This window comes from Ambystoma mexicanum, chromosome 5p (genome assembly GCF_040938575.1).
Source record: "Ambystoma mexicanum isolate Mex_15411 chromosome 5p, UKY_AmexF1_1, whole genome shotgun sequence".
Lineage (NCBI taxonomy): Eukaryota > Metazoa > Chordata > Amphibia > Caudata > Ambystomatidae > Ambystoma > Ambystoma mexicanum.
Genome location: NC_090930.1, coordinates 2,305,025 through 2,326,443, shown reverse-complemented (window position 1 = coordinate 2,326,443; position 21,419 = coordinate 2,305,025). Strand labels below are relative to the sequence as shown.

The 21,419-nt window shown below is 44.8% G+C and overlaps 1 protein-coding gene across 1 annotated transcript in view; it reads left to right on the top strand.

Annotated features, from left to right (window-relative positions):
• Window positions 1-21,419, top strand: part of LOC138481610 (GLIPR1-like protein 1) — a 1,920,818-nt gene that overhangs the window by 243,581 nt on the left and 1,655,818 nt on the right. Inside the window, exon 2 of the mRNA XM_069613805.1 lies at window positions 5,884-6,135. Within this exon, the coding sequence (XP_069469906.1) occupies window positions 5,884-6,135 (252 nt within the window). The remainder of the gene's footprint in view (window positions 1-5,883; window positions 6,136-21,419) is intronic.

The following is a 21,419-nucleotide window of genomic DNA, read 5'->3' as shown; positions in this document are numbered from 1 at the left end:
CTTTTTTCCACCAATATGATAGTCTTCTGATTGCCTGTGGTCCGGCTGGGCATAACGCATCTGTGGTTTCCATTTTCTGGTGTTTCCGGGTTGTGATCTCCAGGGCCTATGTGGCTTCTGGCATGCCTGTGCCTGCGCACGATCAGGGGTGGTCCGCCAGGGGTTTGGCGGCTTCCTGGGCCGATGAAAGGAGGGTTTTCTCTGCAAGAGATTTGTATGGCTGCCGCCTTGGCTGGTGTAAGCATTTTCATCAACCGCTATGGGTTGAGTTTCTCCCACTCGGAGGTTGGTTCCTTCGTGGTTGGAGTTTTGTCTGTTGGGATGTGAATTAAGAGTTATTATGGATGTGTTTTGCTGCACTGTTTTTGGCTCTGTGTCTCATTGGGAACTTTTCCCCGTTGCTGCTTTGGTATAGCTCATGAGGTAAGTACTGGGACGAGGAAGAGTTGACGTGGAGGTAATGCTCTGATTACTTACCGGTAATCTTCATTACCCTGAATCATACTCTTCCTCGTCACAGTAGTGACAACCCTCCTCACCCTCCCTGCGGGGAAGGTCCCATGCTCCAGCTTGGTAATATGAAACTGAGTGATGTGGATGTGGGGGAGGAGTTATAGGGATTTAAAGAAATAGAAGAAGGTCCTGTGTCAGAGGCAGGGGCCTCATGAGGTAAGTACTGTGACGAGGAAGAGTGGGATTAGAAGTAATGAACATTACCTGTAAGTAATCAGAGCACTAGTGAGTATGCAAACCTTGTTTAGCAATGGTGTTGGGACCATGTTTGCAATTCCTGTTAGAAAGAAGTCTGCAACACGTGTTCACAAACAGAGTTTGTTATTAATTGTCGGTTATAGTAGATATCAAGTGGCCTAGCGCTATGTGCTAGGTGCATGTGAGAAAAGCCAACACGTGTTTCGACCGAAGTCTTTTTCAAGGCTTTGCATATGTGGTGAATTGAATGTGTGTTGGTGATAGGGTTGGTGCATGTCGACGCAATAAGTATGGATCAACTTCCAATATATTCGGTAATATGTACATAGTTCAAAATGGTGTGTGAAGTGCCAATATAGTGACAATGTGAGTATTCATTTGCGGTACACATTGAAATATAGATGTTTAATTCCCATTAATTGGTTCTCAAAAATGTACCAACGAGGAAAAAGAAGATTTGAGGGGGTGGAGGGAAGGTAGGGAAGGAGTAGGTGACATTAGCTAAGTTAGCTCGTAGTTGTTCAATGAATTAGGGGGGTCTTACTAGAGAGGGAGTGGTTGGTAATCCTCCTTAAGGGTGTCTTGGGCCTGTCCGGTTCGTGATAAGAGGCTGATTAGTCACTGTGAGGGGTAAAGGGCATCAGTTATTAAGAGAGAATGCGCAGTTTGTTGATAGCTAATTACTATCAATATGGTGTCTTGGCGTGTGTTGGATTGGGGTGCATCTGCAGAGGCTCTCGCCTGTTGGACTAGCTACTTGATAGTTCAGTTATCGGCGATTCTGGGACAAGTTTGTGTGCTAATGTGGTTGGGTGGTTGCTGCTTCAATTGGTGCAAGTCGCAAAGTCGGTAACTGACAGTATGTTTGTTAACTCCGGTTGGCTCTGAGTGGTGTGTAGGCCAACTGGTTGGCAGGAATTGTGCTTGCTGGTTAGGACAAGGGGTTGGAGGGGATGGGTACAACAGAGGTGTCCAGCTTCCGGTCATGGGGTCTGGCCTGGGAGAACACACGTGGGGCGGCTCGAGGGCCTGGAGCAGGTTTGGGGGCAACAGCGAGGGTCATTTCAGATAAACACATTAAACTCATGATCAGTATTAAGCCCAAGTGTGACACATCTATTTTTGCAAATGAGTTTGGCTTCGCGTTGTCGCAGGTATAATTCCCTGTCTACACCTCTGGCATCAGGTTGTACAATTTCAAGTCCATTGAAACTGATGCCATCTTTGTTGTCCAGCTTGTGTTTTTCCTGCCAATGAAGGGCCAGTGGGTATTTCGCTGCCTGGGAGTGCAGTAGTCCTAGGTGTTCCTGGATCCTAGTCCTCAGCTCTTTTGGTGCTGCCAATATATTTACAGCCACAAACATATATTATAGCTTAGATAACAAATGTAAACCTGCAATTAATGAATTTGGTGATTCAGTGTTCCTCATTGATATTGAACGTGAGTGATTTGGCATTTATCGCATGTCGACACATGTTACAGGTTCCGCATTTGTGAAAGCCCTTTGCTTTGGAGCTGGTTAGCCAGTTTTCTAGTGTCCTAGCGACTGGAGCCATGTAGGATGGGCTCAATATTGTCCGCGGTGTGTCTGCCTTAGTGAATGTCAGTAATGGTCTTGGTGGTATCCAACTACTGATGTCTTCGTCGATCTCCAAGATATGCCAATGTCTCTGTAGAATTCTCTGGACTTGATGGCTGTCGCTGCTGTACTTTGTAATATATCTGATTTTCTTGTCTGCTCCAGTGGTTCGCCTTGGTGTTTTTGGTGTCAGCAGGGTTGTGCGTCTTCTCTTGGATGCAATGTTGATGACGGCAGTTGATGGCTTGGTCAGGGTAGCCTCGTTCAGTGGATCTGTGCTGTAGGAGGGAGCAATTGCGCTTGGACGACTTCTCCTTTGGGGATGTTGTTGATCACTGATTTTCTATGGCAGCTGGTAGCGTAGAGCACCGAGTTCACTTCTGTGGGCTTCCTGTATGATGTTGTGGTCAATTCGGTTTCATTGGTACTAATCGTGATGTCCAGAAAGTCTATGGGCGTGTCGCTCGAGGTACCTGTTAGTTGCCATCTGAAGTTGTTGTCATTGAGGTATTCTTTGAATTGGGTCTTGCAGGTGGCCTATCCTCAATCACCAACGGGCCATATAGCTGACTGTCCTGGCCACAACAGCCACCAAGAAACAGCTCTATAATCAGGAGGCACCCCGCCCACCCTCAGATAGACAGTGTCAGCCCCTTCTCCAGGCACGACCTCCTGTGCCTGCAGAGGTTCTCAGACCCCCCCTCCAGGCCCCCCATTGAGCTGTGCGGATACCCCCAGGTACAATCTCTCGCACTTCGCCTTGCGGCCACACCCTTCGCTTTGCAACTACTTCAGGGCTTGCCTTAGTCGCCATAGGTCTCTGGCCCCACCAGGGCCAATGGTTTGCCTCCAAGCACTGCCCACGTTTTTAAAGAATCCTTGCCCTCGAGTGGCACTCCACAGACACAGGGCCTCCCCCACAGCTGCCTCCCCGCCCATCACTGCAGCAGCAAGCTCTGAGAGGGAACACCGACACAGGAGTCTTGTTCCTCGGATCAGCCGGCGTCCATCTTGGGTCTCCGAGTTCCCTGTCACGGGGCTCCACCCCTCTGGGCTGCGCCCCTCCAGTCCCGGGCGCACCCGCCCCTTCCTCAACATGGCTGGGCTGAAGTTATAGAAGCACTCGCTTATTGATGGTCAGAAAATACAAGATCTTAGAGCACTTTTAATTCACACGTTTTGTTCACGATGTAACTTTGTAACTGGATGTTTCATTACCAACATTCGTAGGTCATGAAGTCTCCTTAATAGTTGCTGCCATTAATTATATCAACCATGGCCATCTTAAGCACTTTTGGGGCCCTGGGCATGGACATCTTTGGGGCCCCCCCCTCAACCAAACGCAAGAAATGAAGGGATCAAGAGCACTGGTTACACCCCCCACCGTCGCGCTCACAATATCAGGTTGATATGCTATCTCGCAGCACAATAAACATGTTTACTCTTTTTAAGTCCCCTTAGCCTCTTCATTCAAAATGATAAACAAGTAGCATTTGAAGAGCATTATTATCAGTCTACGAAGAGGCTACTGTTCTAGTAATAACAGACCGAGAACTCCCATTAGCTGCCTCACAGAATGCAAAGGTCCTCATGCATGGAGACAGGAGACCACCAATTGGGAGGAAGGAGAAAGCTACACATACAGTAGCTTGAATAGTGGAGGCAGATTAGAAGCTACCAGGAAGGTGTCTTTATCCAGACAGACTGAGATTAGAAGTGGGATATGGTTTTCAAACAGTGTTGCCATTAGATATCAAAGGAACACATGCCTGTGGCGTGCAATATACATATGCTCACTATTAACACAGTGAAACCATGAATAAGGCTTTTATGAAGATCATACCATGAGAAGGAAATCACTCTGAAGGGCTGACCATTTTGAAAGGTTTAGGGACTGGCAATATTGAGAGGTTAAGCAATACCCGATTAAATGAGATGCCCAGGATCACACATTGGTTAAGGGGTGAAGCTGGGATTTGTGCCAATTTTGCAATTTCTGCATTTGAAAGCTTTCTTTTCCAGTTCTTACCATGAAGCAAAAAAATCTCATTTTATTAAAAAAATGACTTGGAAAGTACACACATCACATTCCCAAACATGACCATTATAGGAGGATGTTATGCAAAATGGGAATGATTCTAGCGTCATTCTCGCCATCAAGGGACATATATCAGAACTAACATACCAATCCATGTGATTTAACAAGTTTAATCTGGGTTTGTCTTTTGTATTTTAAAGCTTTAAATACTTCCAAAATGTCTTGCGACGATTTCATTTATAAACATGCTTAAAAACCTTTGACTTTTACCAAAAAGCAAACCGTTTTTTTTGTGTCAAAAAAACAGACCTTAAAATATGCTTGCCTGAGGCCTGCAACATATGGTCCACTCTTTTCCGTCTACCAACCCTTCCACCCAAATGGCCTACATAAGAAGAAAGATCAAGTAATGGGCTAAACGATACCAGCAGCATGCAAGAAGGAAAACCTCACACAAGACAGCACAGTAATGTAAGATATATTAGATGATTTGACCAGGACCACTATATCGCCTGCTGACAAATCCAGGATACAAGCATGAACGCTTTTGTTCCATAATCTTGAATTTGGATACTTATTCACCTCTTGGACTAACAGTTTATTGCATCGTTGGAGAGATATGTGTTCATATGCAAAATTAGAATATCACATTCCGGCAAGGCTGGCTGAGCCTTTCCTATGTCTGAAGTTTATAAACCTGCGTGCATATGTACTGTGTTTTACAACACCCCATCTGAACAAACCAATTTCTAGAGCTTAGTGGATATGTTCGTTTTTATAGCAACCCCTCTCTGGTGCAGGTACATTGCTGATAATAGCAGATGTTGTTCTGCAAAACCAAGTACATATGCAGGCAGGTTTATAAACTTCATACATAGGAAAGGCTCGGCCGGCCGTGCTGGAATGTGATATTCTAATTTTGCATATGAACACATTTCTCTGCAATGGGTGCTTCACACACTGAGCTAACTTCTGAACCATTGTGGCACTCATTGTATCAATATGCATTTCACCGTTGCCTATTGCACATGACCAACATAATTCCCACAGGAAGGAAAGAATGCTACGGAGTTGTGCCGTAAGGAACACACAAACTATGTATTCCACAGTGAACACAGAAAGCAATACATGATGACTTGATCAAGGCAGAATGTACTTGTCAAAACCGAAAGGCAACGAGTTTAGAGCCTCAGCAGCACCCCATGAAATATACTGATGTATGCTATTTAAGAGTGGTGACCAATGGAATCTTACTTCTTCAGATCAGCTAGCCTTGTGGGCCCCTTTTGCCCTCCCATAAAAACGTCTCTGATATCAACTTCATTATGCTTATTCTAATGTGTAAAGGTGTTTTAATACATGAAGTTTTGTCTCCTTTTATGATAATTGCCTGTGAAAGTTAGTGTTTGCTGTGTGTGAACAATTTCTTTGTAAACTACAGTACACAATAAAACAAATACTGAGAAACATTCAGAAAGAGAATTTTCAAATATGTTACATTTTTTACTTTAACATTTGTCATTAAATTGTTGCTTTATCTTTTGACATTTTCAGTCCTGGGACAAGGATCTAGCAATTCTTGCGAAGAACTGGTCCGATGCGTGTATTTATGCCTTCAACACCGATCTACTGAAGCCCAGCACAGAGTACCACCCCACATTCACGACCTTTGAGGAGAACGAGTGGTATGGGCCTCCCGGGGACTACGCCAAAGCCATACCAGAGTGGACTGTTGGGAGAAAGTCATTCGACTACACTGCCAATGCCTGTTCTGTTCCTCAAGAGACGTGTCTCACTTATACAGGGGTATTGTATTCTGGACTATTTTGCTGCTTGCCAAATAATGGAATATTTGACTTTGAAGAACATTCTTGTTAATGGAAAATAATGGCTGTTCCTTTATTCAATAGTTAGCAAAGAATCACGTTTTTGATATTTGCATTGTCCAAATCATTTCCAAATGTTGTAATTCCACCCACTGCTTTATGTGCATTCAACATAAGACGGAAGGCGCATCATGACAGGTTGAACATGAGAATATGACACAGCACTGATGGATTGGAGTGGGACCGACCCCACTTTACATTCTTCTTTGTTCAAACAGGGGTAACAGTGCCAATTTCGCAGGCATAACGTCTCTCTCCCTTCAGATTTGAGTCCGCTGATACCGGATTGTCTCCTCTTGCATCTTCACCTCTGGAACATCCTCTCTAAACGTTTCTCGGATGTTTTATTCCAAAACAAAGGGTAGTTGATTTCCTGTCTTAGCCTACGTCCTCTATTGGCTACACCCCGTCTTTTCTTTCCTTTCCTTTTCTTTTGCTGCACTGCCCACGCAAGCAATTAACTCCTAGAGGACTACTTTGAAATAAGACAGCCAGGCACTTTAAGTGAACAGGATGATTTCACAACTTGATGAACAAGCTTGGAGATCCCAGTAGGATGTGTTTTGGGCAGAGAGGGGCTGGAAGTGGGTGATTAGCATTTCCATGGGCAGTCAATGTACATAACCAAGTGGCACCTACACACTTCGTGTGCCTCCTCGTATGCCACCTAACCACATAAAGATTATGGTCCTGCAGGCATTGGAGCACGGTGCAAACATGAGTCGTATGCAACTCGCAGGAGGAGGAGAAATTCAGAATATCATCAAGGTACACAACCATATATTGATCAGTGATATCATGGAAGATATTGGTCATGAACGCCTGGAAAGTAGCCGGCTTGTTGCATAAACCAAATGGCATGACTAGGTATTCAAACAGGCCATACCTTCGTGGTGGAAAGGGGAGAGGTGCTAGATCAGCCCCAGCAGCGGCCACTACCACCTCAGCCACTATTGCAGTCGCTGCAAAGCCACTTTGAGGTCTTCACCCACAAGACCCCGGTGGGAGGCAGAATCACTCGGTATCTGAACGAATGGCGGGGCATTATGTCAGATACCTGGGCACTAGAGATAGTGACCCATAGTTACTGCCTTCCTTTTCATCAACGACCTCAAGATCATCCACCGGTAGCCACATCTGTAAAAATTCCAGACCCGCTCCTTGTGCAGGAGATTTTAACCCTGCTCGAGAAAGGTGCAATAGAACATGTACCTGTAGCTGAAAGGAACAAGGCTTGGTACTCCCCTTATTTTCTCATCCCCAAAAAGGATTGAGACCCATCAAGATGGTGACCCTTTCTCAGATCCTTCAGGCTTTTCAGCTTCAGGACTGGCTGGTTTCATTGGACCTTCAGGATGCTTACTTTCATATTCTATAAGTTTCTTTTTTCTATATTTTTGTATTTATGTAATTGTGCCAAATTGAAAGGTTGCAATTTGCAGCCGAAACAATAAAAAAAAAAAAAAAAAAATTCCTTACCAACTGTAACGTTCTTTCGATTGGATGTTGCGCCCACGTATTCCTCATGGACCCTCCCAACCTACCTCTCCGTACAGTTACGCCAGTTGCACTCGAACTTCCTCAAGAGCCTGGGGACTTAAAAGTCTGATCAACTGATGCGACCGTGAACACCGTAAAAACAGAACTGAGGTTACTGGCGCGGCTCAAGCCCTTTATACAGCGGATGACGTTGATGCTTGACGGTGGCCCTCGAGAGACGACGACTCTGCAGCCTCGAACACAGTGCCATCTGGTGAAAAATGTTTTCCGTAGCAGCAAAGCCGGGAGACAAGATATCTAAGATGAGGAATACATGAAAGGAACATCCAATCAAAAAAACTTTACAGTTGGTAAGTAACTTGTTCTTCTAAAGACTCTTTTGAACTTTTGGCACAGATACTGGACCAGTTTACGCTCTTCAATTCAGCAGAGACATTTTTTGCATCACCCATACCAAGCATCCAGGCACAAGCAAACACCAAGTGGTTTCAGATCGTCCGGTGGGAGCTGATCCAGCTAGCCAACGACACTGAAGAAGGGTTCAACATCATAAAGGTGGAACTAAGAGCCCGGCGATTGATGACCATGCAAAATCGTTATGTGCTAGACCTCCTCACAGCAATGCAAGGCAGTGTTTGCCGAAAAAAATCGGGAGTGCATGTTGCACATTCGTGCCTTCTGCAGACACTGACAATTGGACACTATCACACATAACTGCAGTACACAACCTCAGAGAAAAAATGAAGAAACAAAGTGGTGTGCAGTCAAGTGACTGGTTCGACACAGTTTTTGACTGGGTACAATCTTGGCTTGGGACTGCAATGAAGCTACTCGTACCCATCATCGTATTTTTGCTATAGATTTTTTGTGTGTGCCAGGTAGGGGTTCGATACTGTGCAAAGTCTATGCCTAGCAGTGCAATGATGATGGTGACAGTGGGAAACCCAGCAAAGGTGCCTCTTGATGTGAAAGATGTACAAGTTCAAATAGGGGATACCCAAGAGCCCAAATACCGCATGACAGCAGTGTACAAAATAACAGGGGGCAGAGTGGATAATTTGTATCATACAACCATCAAAGAACCCCATGAACTAGAATGGTATAAGGAGGTGTGGGTGGATCTCTCGGGTCTCTCGGGGGATGGTGGGAGTATTTATATGACTTGTACTCCCGATGAATATGCAAGAAGGAGTCAAAGCCTGAGATCTGTGTGCAGGGCCAGAATGCCAATAAAGGGAACTCCAGCTTTGGATGAAGCGGTAATGGAGGCAGAGGAATGTAGACGTACTAACAACCATCGTTATTCATTTCTTTAGGAGTAATGAAAAGGGGGAATGTAAGGGAGGAAGGGTCTGTATGCCCCCCCATACATTCCGCATGAAATAAGACTATTTGCTCATCCCATTGCGGGGAGACTTCCTCCTTGTCTTTCACTGACGACAGTAGAAGGAAGCCATGGGGTGACACACTCAGACTCAACTTTGTGCCACTTTAGACTTAATTTTTCTACTAGGTCGCACTATGATCTCTAAAAAGTCTTCTCTCCCTTCAACCAGCGCCGCGCACAGCCGCTCCGACAGCCCCCACCACCTCCTCTCCTGTCTGCGCCACACCAGCCCAGTTCTCACGGAAGCCTTGGCGTGAATTGTTGCAAACAACAAATGCATTCTTTCTCTTCTTCGGAGCTCACTGCCCTGTGTGTGACCGGGGCGAATCTTGACTTGTGTACTCATCTGCCTCTACAAACCTGCTCCTCCAACCCCCACTTTTAGACATTATTGCCTGTGCAACCTTTTGCCCCTCTGGTCTCCTTTCATGTAACAGTTGGTGCGACCCTTCCCCACAGACCACCCTAGATTGCCCCCAATATAACTAATCCTGTGTGATCATATATTCTTATTGGACTAACACCTATCAATCCATTTGTTTGAACCATGAGGCATCAGGGCGAATACATTTCAGATCAAAACCTTTAGATTAACCACCTGGCAAAAAGGACCTCTGCCACCGGCCCCACAAAGGCCTAGGTTAAGAATGTGCATATGTTTGCTCACGGTTTACAGGCAACCCCACATTCTGGTACAAATGTTATGCATTACATTATTCTTAGCATGCCAAGGATTGCTGTGTAGTTTAGATTAGTTAGGACAATTGCATTTTGTGGACCCGGCCTGACCTTCACCCCTCCCAGATGAGCCCAGCCGACCCACGTGCCACGCAAAGTAACAGCTCCGCACCAACCAATCAAGCTGAACCAACCCAGTATTGCCTATACTGAAACATTGTAACGCACCAATGGACTCGCCCTCGTGGGTTGATGCTGCTCGACTTCACCGCAGCCTTCGATCTTGTTGATCACAGCATTCTAGTGACAAGGCTCGGAGAGGTCGCAAACTGCTCCACATTGGTGTCCAAATGGATAGCATCCTTCTTGGGTCCTCGAATGGTAAGGGTCTTTGTGGGCAACAATCATTCTATCCCCATTTCTCAGACCTGTGGTGTACCACAGGGCTCCTATATGTCACTGTTAGGCAGAAACCTGTGCAGTTCCCTTAGGGACCACTGCAAAAGGCTTAAGACTACAGGTGTTGGCAGTAAACCCAATTGGTAGCAGTCTATACCACCTAGATTTACCTGGTAGCTGTGGCTGAGCAGCCAGACTTCTTTCAAGAAGAGTTAGACAGTATCTACAGTATACAAGATAGGTACCAAAATACAGTAGCACAAGCAAACACTGACCAAAGCCTTGGTATCAAAGGATACAATTATGTATTAAAAGACGCACTTAGAAACACTCCAGCACTATTATTATAAGCAAGTTCAAAAACACAGTCACTATTAATATATGTACATCCCTTATTCCTTATTAGACAAGTCTTAGTTAACACCACTTATTTTCAGACAGAGGTGAGCGCTTAACTAAAGATGGCGCTCCAATAAGTTATCAGAAAAGGGAGTGAAAAGGCAGAAATTGGAAAAGCACACAACACAATACTTTAGAAGCACTCAGCAAGGCAGGAAAGTCAAAGTCTACTTGTGAGCAAAAAGTTCAGAGGCCCGGCTCCCTCTTAGAGAGAGAAGAACACCAATGCGGCCAAGATCACACAGTTTAAAAGGCTTGAAAAGTCTTGCAGAGAGTTTAAAAAGGAATTAGTTCAGCTCGGAAAAGTTCAGTTAACCAGCTTGGGCCAACCCAAGTGGTAAGATGAGGATTTACGAGACACCCCACACAGACCGTTGCGAGGGAGGCCAGGCGGACACAGTACCTTGAAAGTGGGGAGAATCCTCCAGCTGGGGCAGTTGTTCCTGGCAGTGGGTTCCTGGCAGTGGGTGCAAGTCGCGGCATCGTCCAGAGGAAGAGAAGGTCTCGACGTGGAGGAAAGCTGAAGGTTGTTGCACTGCCAGGGAAGAAACCAGCCGTGGAGTTCTCCGGTTAAAAGGTACTACCCTTTTATTCGCGGTAGTGGTAAAACGTGGTATCCCGGTTGCTGGGGTGCTTGGCACAGGCAAGGCGGCCACGAGATGATCCGGGAAGGCGAAAAGGCGGGCAAACTGGTTATCCCCACCAGTCAAAGGAAGAAGACTCTTCGGGATGAAGATCTCCTCGGTCGTTGGAAGAAGTGGTGAGTCAGTTCAGTAGGGCTCCACCAGTGGTGTCGCCGTTGCAGGTCGGCTCAGCTCCCCCCTACTCGGATTCTTTGGTCCTGTGGCGACGTCTGAAGTCCCAGTCCCCAAAGCCCTGCTTTTATGCAGAAAACCCCCATTCATCAGTCCTAGCTGTCACTCAAACATGCTAAGTGGTGAGCCGGGCGGCTCACCACTGGGCCAATCACACAAGAGTGCGACTTGAGTTGCCAAGTCAACTCAGTCCAGGGTGCCTAAACCCCCCTCCCACACATCCTGTAGACCCAGACAGGGTGGCACCACTTTTGGAGTCTTCTGTGTAGAAGGCTGCCAAAAAGTGGAACAAAGGGCTTGACTTGAGTTGGAGTTACAGAGGCAAACACAAACACCATTTTAAGACCGAGTCATGGCGAAAAGACCCAACCGGGGAATAAATATTAAATGAATAAACCGGCGGTATCTTTAACATTGCACCAAAAAGTTGTGCGTTTAAAATGAATGGGAAAATCCCATAGTAAATATTCTTAAGGAATAATTTGCGTGGTAACCACTGCCACCAGCCAGAAACTTGACGAGGGGGGCCTGCACAGTGCCCCCTCGAAAAACAGACCCAGGGGCAATCTAATTACCCCTACCAGTACTTCCACAATATGATGGTTTGTACTGGTTCTGTTCCCAATTTAAGACTAGTAAAGTCAATGGTGACTTTACATGCCCTGGGAGACAATAGTCAGTCCCAGGGTATGGAGTCTGTTTGGGGGTCACTATGAGACCCCCGTGTTACTGCACTGAGGGTGCTGTGTAACACACTTACCAAAAACCACATGAAACCCTATGGAGTAAAAGACCCCATAGCCCATAAAACACATTACAAAGTCAAAGGATATCTCAAATCATGTCTAAGAGTGGGAGAAAAAGAGTCTCACTCTTAGCAGGAGAAAAAAATAAACCCCAAAAATCCAGCAAAGCTGCTGGGGGACTCACTAGGTTTGGGAAATTAGACTTAACATAGAATTCTCCCTAACAGTCGCCATTGCTTTTCAATTTGTATATTCGTCCACTACTGGATCTCCTAAACAAGTTGGGTGTACAATATACAAACTACGCAGACGACACTCGGGTTGTCATTCAGCTCAGCAGCCACTATAAAAATGATGTGGAAACTATCAATAACATCTACAAATCCATCCAGGACTGTATGGCCTGTAACCCTGGCTTTGAACAATAACAAAACAGAACTTATGATAGTATCCCCCAAGAACACCTGGTCCAAGCTAGCCCCTGACTATGCCAATTTTACAATTGCAGACACTGTCATCACAGTCCAAAGGAAAGTTAAAACATTAGGGGTTGTTTTGGATGACACACTATCCATGAAATCTCATGTCTCCAACATCCGGTCTAGCTGTGGACTTATTAACAAGCGAATACATTATATTCGCCCATTCATAACAACTGAAAACTATGCACTCCTGTCCATAGCTTTGATTAACTCCAGACTGGACTACTGTAATAGCCTACTGGCCGCCACCACCGCTGCCAATATACAATCTCTTCAAGTGGCTCAGAAGCACGCTGTGCGCACCATCTTTGAACAATCGCGCCGTACTCACATTTCCCCCTACCGTAAGAAGCTACATTGACTTCCAGTAAAATACTGAATAACACACAAGGTGCTAACAATAACACACCAGTGTGTGTCTTTAAGTAGTCCCACCTATCTGTCAGAACGTATCAAAGTCAAGACAACTGGCAGGAACCTTCGCTCTTCCACGGCTACAGTACTTGATCATCCAAGATCTAATGTTGCTAGATTTGGAGGGGCCAGTCTTGACTCCAAGGGACCCCGGCTCTGGAATATACTCCCTGCTGCTATACGCCAAATACAAAATGATCATCTTTTTAAAAAAGACTGTAAAGACTCACCTTTTTAACACTGAGTAATCCCTTCTTTCACTCTTCTGGCCAATCTTCCTATGTTCTATGTGTCCTGTTTCTTTTTTTTTGTGTGCCCTGAGGCACACGGGCATGCAGCGCGTAATACGAATTAAAATAAATAAATAAATTCATCCCTATACTGTTTGTCACAGATGACGACATTTATGTACAAAGATGTGCTGTTTCTGTATTGTTGGCAGAGCGCTCTCAGAGCAGCAGAGTCCTCTGCATGCATCCTTTACCTGATAAACCTTTGTTTAACTTGCAGTCTTTCTCCTGGTCCCATTCCCTACTGGGGTGTGTCCATTTATTCTGAGTTTGGGATTTGTATTTTGGGGAATGACGACCTTCAATATGCGACTCGATCCAAGATCTTGAGCAGAAATAGAGAGTTGGATATAGGGCGATAGTTCAGTGGGTTCAGCAGGCAGAGTCCAGTTCTTATCCACGTGTTCTTGATAGTATTGGGAACACAACCTTCACTGAATGATGCATTAACAAATTTGCACAGTGCAGGAAGAAGTATAGGAGAGCATGCTTTATTGGCCAGGGCTGGACAGACGTCTCTGTTACAATTGGTAGGTTTCGATTTTGTTAGTATCAGTGTCAATTCGAGTTCACGCACATGTTTAAATGAACACGTTTCCTCTGGCTTCCACATTCTTCTGCTGGTGCTAAAGGTTTCAGTGTCAATAGGACTTGTTGTTTTCCTGGTAACTTCAATCTTATCTTTAATGATGTTTAATTTATCCAACTTGCATCTTGAATTGAAGTACACCATTCAGCATCTTTAATAACATCATTTGTGTTATCTTGACTTGGTTGTTCAAGTTGCTTGAAGATTTTGAATAATTCTCTTGGTTGGGGCTGTGCTGTGTTAATTCGGTCATCTATGCATGATATTTTAGCCAGGATGACAGCTGCCTTGAATCTTTTTGCTGTAATTTTATAGATATCTTTATCGAGCTCCAAAAGTGAGTTTTTCCACTTGTAGAGTTTGTTTTATCATTTTCGAGTGCTTGCAGCTCTGGGGTGAACCACAGTTTATTCTCCCTTTGGGTGACTTTATTTACTGTCAAAGGGGCCAAAGCATTTACAACCCTCTGTAGAGTGCGCTGATTTCCATGAACAATGTCATCCACAGCGGGGGCATCATTCCATTCCTCTCCTCATACAGAGCAGTCGGCCAAGGATTAAGAGCCTGTGGTGGAAGTGTTCTAGTATTTCTACATACATACAGTTTTAAGTTATGTTTATCGAGTTTATATAGCGCTTTACTCCAAAGCGCTTTACAGAGTAACAACAAGATACAGTAATGAAAGAGAGAAGCATATTTACAAACATGAAACAAACCAGATGTACAGCATGTGGAACAATTTGCTCAAAAGAAGGGAGGGGAGGGGGGAAAGGAGGTAGGTAAAGGGGTATCAATGTCAGATTTGATGTCAGCCGGAGTGGGAGGAGGGGGGAGGAGGAAGGGGAAGGATGGGCTCCCTGGGTGGCCTACGCCTTCTGGTAACAGTATCCAGTATGAGGTCAGCGGGGGAGGGGGAAGGAGGGAGGCGAGGGGAGGGGATGCAGTGGGTTTGAGGGGGGGAAAGGTAGGTGAGTGGAGTCAGGGGAGTAGAGAAGGGCTTTCAAGGAGGAGCGGAAGGATGGGCAGGTGGGGGAGGAGCGGATAGAGAGAGGTAGGGAGTTCCAGTGGAAGGGGGCCAAGAGTTGGAAGGAGCGGAAGCGTGAGGCGGCACAAGGGGCGGGGGTACAGTGAGAAGGTAGAGATCAGCTGATCGGAGGGAGCGGGAGGGAGAGTAAAATGAGAGGAGGGAAGAGAGATAGGGCGGGCAAGGTCATGAAGAGATTTGAAGACGAGAGAGAGGAATTGAAATTTCAATTATGAGAGGAAGGGAAGCCAGCTGAGTTGAGAGAGTGTGGTAGAACTAGATTCTCGAGGGCAGAGAAGACATAGAGTACGGATAGAGGAGTGGTAGATGGATTTTAGGGGAGGTAGGTGAGAGACGGGGAGACCAAAGAGAAGAGAGGAGCAGTGGAAGAGACGGGAGAAAATAAGGGAGGAAATTAGGAGTTTAGAAGCGTGGAAGGTGTGGGAGGAGCGGATCTTGCAAATTTTGAAGAGGTTGTGCCGACAGGCACGAGAGGTTAGGGAGAAGTGGTTGGAGAAGGAGAGAGAGGAGTCAAGATGGAGGCCAAGATTGCAGGCGTGGGGCAAGATGGGGAGATTAAAAGGGGGAAAGTGGATGAAAGGAGGGGGGAAGGAGAAGGAAGTGTTAGGAGGGAAGAAAAGCACTTCAGTCTTGTCAGTATTGCAGGAAAGAAAATGGGAAGACATCCAGTTTTTTATGGCCATGAGGCAGGAAGAAAGAGTGTGGTGGTCAGATGTAAGGAAGAGAAGGAAAGAAAGAGTTGGGTGTCATCAGCGTAGAAGTGGTGGGAGATGCCGAAAGAAGAAATGACTGTGGCAAGAAGGGAGGTATACAGAGAGAAAAGAAAGGGTCCACGTATGGAACCCTGAGGGACTCCATAGTTCAGGGGGAGGCTGGAGGAGGTACGGCCACCCCAGGAGACAGTGAAGGATCTATTGGAGGGGTAAGAGGAGAGCCAGGAGAGGACAGGGCTTTTGAAGTCAAAGGAGGACAGAGTGCTAAGAAGTAAGGGGTGGTCTACAGTGTCAAAGGCTGCAGAGAGGTTGAGGAGGATGAGAATTGAGGATTGCGTAGCAAGCAGTGAGGAGAGAATTGAGTACTTAAGTGAAGGCAGTCTCAGTGGAGTGTTTAGGGCAGAAACCAGACTGGAGTCGAGGAAGAGAGAAGTGTTGAAATTGCAGAGATCGTGACAAGAGAAGGAGGGAGAGGAGGGAGTGGCGGAGGACAGGTAGGAGGAGGTAGGAGGCAAGTAAGGAGAGAAGAGGGGAAGAATGAGATGAGGTTGAGAGAGGGAGGTTGAAATCGCTGAGGACAGAGAGAGGGGTAGGGGAGGGAGAAATGAGAGAGAGAAGATGGTCTAGGTCTTCATAGAAGGAAGAGAGGGGGGACAGGAGGTCTGTAATTGACTAAGAAGGAGATTGCATGAGGGTAAGTGAAGGATATGTAGAGAAATCCAAAGGAGGAGAAGGTAGGGAGAGGTAAGGTAGGAGATGAGGAGAGACATTTAGGGTGACTGATGAGGCCGACGCCGCCACCGCGACCTGAGGGTTGTGGGATATGAAAGGAGGAGGAAGAGGGGGTGGAGAGAGATGCAGGAACAGTGGAATTGAAGGGGCAGATCAAAGTCCCTGTGATGCAGAGGAAGTGAAGGTTGAGTTGGGAGAATAGATCAAGAGCCGCAGTGGCTTTATTGCAGATGGATCGGGCATTCAAGAGAGCAATGTTCATGATACTGGAGGGATTGACAGTGGGGCGGTGGATAAGATTGGAGCGAGAAGGGATTGCGAGGGGGAAGGGGTGTGCAAGGGGGAGGTAAGAGCGGGGGGAGGGCATGAGGATGAGTGGAAGGAAGAGGAGGAGGGAGAGGGAGAGGGGGTTGGAGATGGAGGGAGGTTGACAAAGGGAAAAATAGTGTGCATGACAGGAAGAGGATGCAAGTAAGTGCTGGTGGCCACACGGCAGTGTGTCCACAATTGGAGTAAGTGTCAGGAGCTGTTGCAGGTTCAGTAGAGGGGAGGGGGAGAATGAGAGGGCTGGGGAGGGTGAGGTAAGTTGTTTCTTGTTCACAACTAGCTTCTGACATGCGACTACAAAGTGTATGAAAAAGTGGTCTGGCCAAGGACAGGGGTGTATGTTTTGATTAGTTAGGGTCACATTGTAGCCCAGCAACCAATCCAGCGTGTTACCCTTATCCTGTGTGGCGGTGCCTAAATCTGCTAGAGCCTCCTCCAGAGACCTGGCACGAGCATCGTTCTCATCATTTAGCCAAAGATTAAAATCTCCTAAAAGGATAGCTCTGGTATTGAGTTTTAAAAACGCGAGCAGTCGATCACATGTTTGGTTGGCAAAGTCCTGTATAACAGCTGGGGGTCTATACACGAGGATCACATTAAAGGTATTCTCGGGATCTGTCCATACTTTTTTTAAAACATTTTTTATTGTGTCTGGTTTGCAAAAAAGCTTTACAAAATATACATTTATAAAATACATAAAATACTTTCATTTAAGAACATTTCGACAATAAGAACTATTGTTCCTTTAAGACCATTTTCAAGACCAACAAAATAAAAATAAAAATGTAACTACATGAACCACGATCACAACATCGTTAAAGCTAACTTACGTTTAGAATGATGCTCCTATAAAATTCTAATAAAGATCAATCCTCACGCCTCCAAGATTATCTAGTTACACATCAGACCAAGTTGAAAACTTTAGATTGTAGATTAGAATCTCCTAAGACCTGTTTCGCACGAAACCAGTGACCCTACAGTACATTGCACACTTTAAATTCACATTAAACTTAATAGAAGGTCCACCCGACTAATCAGTTCATATCGTATCAAACCATTTGCTTTTTTGAGGGATTTTAGTCAATAAAACATAGAAATTGCATCAATTTAAGGACCGGGTTTAGACTGTTCCCCCACAAGCATCTTCTCCATAATGTTTCTCTAGCCAGGACAGTAGTAAAATGTAAATCATTGCCTATTGTATGTGTCCTCCTAACGTTTTCGAAATGCTCACAATATATTACCAAGTGTTTCAACGTTTCCAGTTGATTAGGGATATTACAGAATCGACATCTCCCCTTTTCCGCATTGGCAACCTTATTATCCCAGTGTTGAACGCTTTCATTAGTGAGGAGTTAGTTAAGTTTAAAACGCATATAGATTTTCCTTGCTTTCTCACAAGGGAATTTCCAAATATATGTTGCCCGATCTCCCCATTTCCTCCTAAATTTGGCATATTCATAATAGGCCTTACTAATACCAATTCTGTCTGACAGTAGTCACCAATGTTAGAGCAGAAATGTTGTTTTATAACATGGAAGTCTGGCTCCTAGTTCCTCTTTAGATACCGTTATTGCTGCCAGAATTAAGTTAATTTTGTTAGAGAATTTTTAAATGGAGGAAGGCCGCCCCTCCACTATCATATGATTTAGTTCTTCATACATTGAAGGCTTGAGCGGAGTCAACATTTTTGCATAATTATTTAACATACGCCACTGTCATTAAGCGGACAAGGGTAACAAACAACAAACCAAGTTCATGACAAATCAAATCGTTAGGTATGGAAAGAGCTAGGTCCAATACATTCTTCCACAACGTACCCTGAATGCTATCCAAAAACACATCCATGTCATTATACAATTGTCCAAGGAGTATTGGATAATCTGTTCCACCTTTAACAGATAGAATTGAATGATGGGAAGTAGGGAGAATTTACAGTATTTATGTAGAATGATTTTAATTTTGGAAGTCAAACGTTTTAATTTATCATTAAGAAGCTCCTTCCATATCGCAACTGAGTACCGGTTTGGAAAGGGTACATCCCAAATAACGGATTGACGAAGTGCGTACAATAAATGAATCATCCAGGGACCATGTAAATCTAGAAGTTTTTCTTTTACCACCTGCAAATGAGATGATAAAGGGTTTAGAAAAGTTGACTTGTAGGTTGTGCTGGCGAGCAAATCACGCAAATATGTTCAGTTTCGTCTGGGGGCCATACAAGGTTCTGTCGAAAAATAACAAATCAGCAAAGCCTATGCAGTTTAGTACCAATTTGACTGGATATATAACGGCTTCACTCCAATCACAGTCCAAATCAGCTAGATACAAATTAAATATCACGGGGCCAGGTTGCAACCCCGTTTAAGGCCCACCTCGGTAGTGACAGGGTCCGTAAGAGCCCCATCTTTACTGAACCTTATTCTATCATTTGTGTTTTTATGCAGCAGCGCAACCATCGCAACCAGATGTAAAGGGAAGCCTTGCTGGATCATTTTCTCCCACAATACATTTCTTTTAACCGTGTCGAAGACGCCCGTCAAGTCCAGGGCCGCCATGTACACTGGCCCTGAGTGCATATATTTTGTTTGCTCGTACAGTTGTCCCATGATAGTTGCATTGAGGGGGCACCCCATATTTTGCCAAAACCCCACCTGCAATCGGGACAAGAGATTGTGATTGTTAATATGGTTCTGCAACTCATCCAGGATCAATAAAGTGAATATCTTAGATAAAGTGTCCATTAGTGCTATGTGCCTAACATTTTCAGGGTCATTAGCCCTACCTTTTTTATAGATGGGCATTATGTTAGCAGAACACCATGTGGGAGGAATTAGAACTGACTGATATATATTATCAAATTTAATCTTCAGAATATTTGTCCACAATTCTGGGTCCGCTTTTATGAGACACGGCGGAAGCCCATCAGGTCCAGGAGCCCTTGAACCCGTGATCTTATGAATCACATATACAATATCTTCAAACAACCAAAATCAATTTGTTGAAGTTCCTGCAGGGGGGGTATGAGCAAATCTCAATGGCAAACAATATTTACCTTTAACATAAACAACCCACCTCGCAGCGGATATTGCTGGTTCCTTGTAGGACTCAGCGCATGTGATAGTTCTAAGCATAGTCCATACTTGTCTAGTGTCCTTTTTCAATAGGTTATGCATCATGCATTGATTATCTGCTATGAGTAGATCACTTTTTAAGCTTTTGATCCTGTTTTTATAAGCCTGCTTGATGATACGTTTATGGTGCAGGTAGAATTCCAGCTCAAGATTGAGTCGTCAAAGCTGCCGTATATGTTTATTCTTTACTTTCCTAAGATTGTCAATAGTCAAGTTAAAGGAGTGAAGGTGCCAACTAACATGGAAATGTATGCGCCTAGCATTCCCCTGCTCCACTAATGCGTTTAAGTAAGCGTCCTGGCTTTCTATGATTACTATCAATGGGTCAGATCGAGTTCTTAGGATTAACTTCTGACAGGTTTTTGGATCCCATCTAACAGAAATCGGATGTCTGTCTACTTCAATTACGGTCAAGTTGGGGAGTGCTTTATACCGACAATTGGGAATGTTCAAGGTCAATTGGAGTGCCAAATGGTCACCAAAGCCTAGATCAGAAATGTGCACTGACTCCACTTCTGTATAGACCACTGAAGATACAAAATAAAATCAATAAAAGAGGATACCTCGTGACCATGTATAGTTATATGCATTCACCGCCGGAAGCACCATTTGGATGTCCCTAGTCATAAAATAATCCACCCATTTCTTCCCATTACGCATAGTGATAGATATGGGATCACCCAAATGTCTTCCATCATTGTCAGTCTGGCCATGGAGAGGTGGAGTTAAAATCACCACCCACCACAATCTTAACACCTGAATTGCGAATCATTGCTCGTTCCAATATCATATCCAACTGATCGCACATATCACAAAAAGGTACAGTCGTTCTGTTCCAAGTTATACAAATAACCAAAATACACACCAACGGTGCACCTTGAAGAGCAAGTTCCACTGCTGGGATGGCTTCATCATTGTGGATAAGATTGGAGGATATTTTGCATGACTTGTCTATCAACGCAGCGAAGCAACCCGATGGCCTCCCCAACATCCCTCTCTTGGCTTCTTGGGTATATGAATCATAACCTTCCACATCAAAATGGGTCATGTGCATGATTTCCTGTACAATAATGACTTCTGGAGGTGTGCCTTCATCTAACTGTTGGGCCCATGAAAGAAAATGTCTTAGCCCACAAGAGTTCCATGACATAAACATAAACCTGGAGTCATGATTCTACCGGTTACCATTCGTCTTTGATATCAAATTTCCTGCGGCAGGCTGGGACTCTGTAATCTGAGTAATAGCAGCTGCAAATGCCATCAGTTGCCTTAATATATCCTCGTTGATTTGAGGGGACAAACCATTCGATATCATTATCGATATTTACAGGCATGAAATGCTGTTGCTTCACATTCTGAGTTAAAAATAAACGGAGTAAGGCCAATAAGGCCAAAGTCATCTCTTTGATCACAAATTAGTTTTATGATGATGTGTGAGTGATACACGCATATCATGCGATTGTTATGTTTAGGGGATAATCTTACCCAGTCCATATCATCTGATCTTAGGGTTCTTAAAGACGGTATAGCCTGAAAGGCTCCAAGCATAGATGA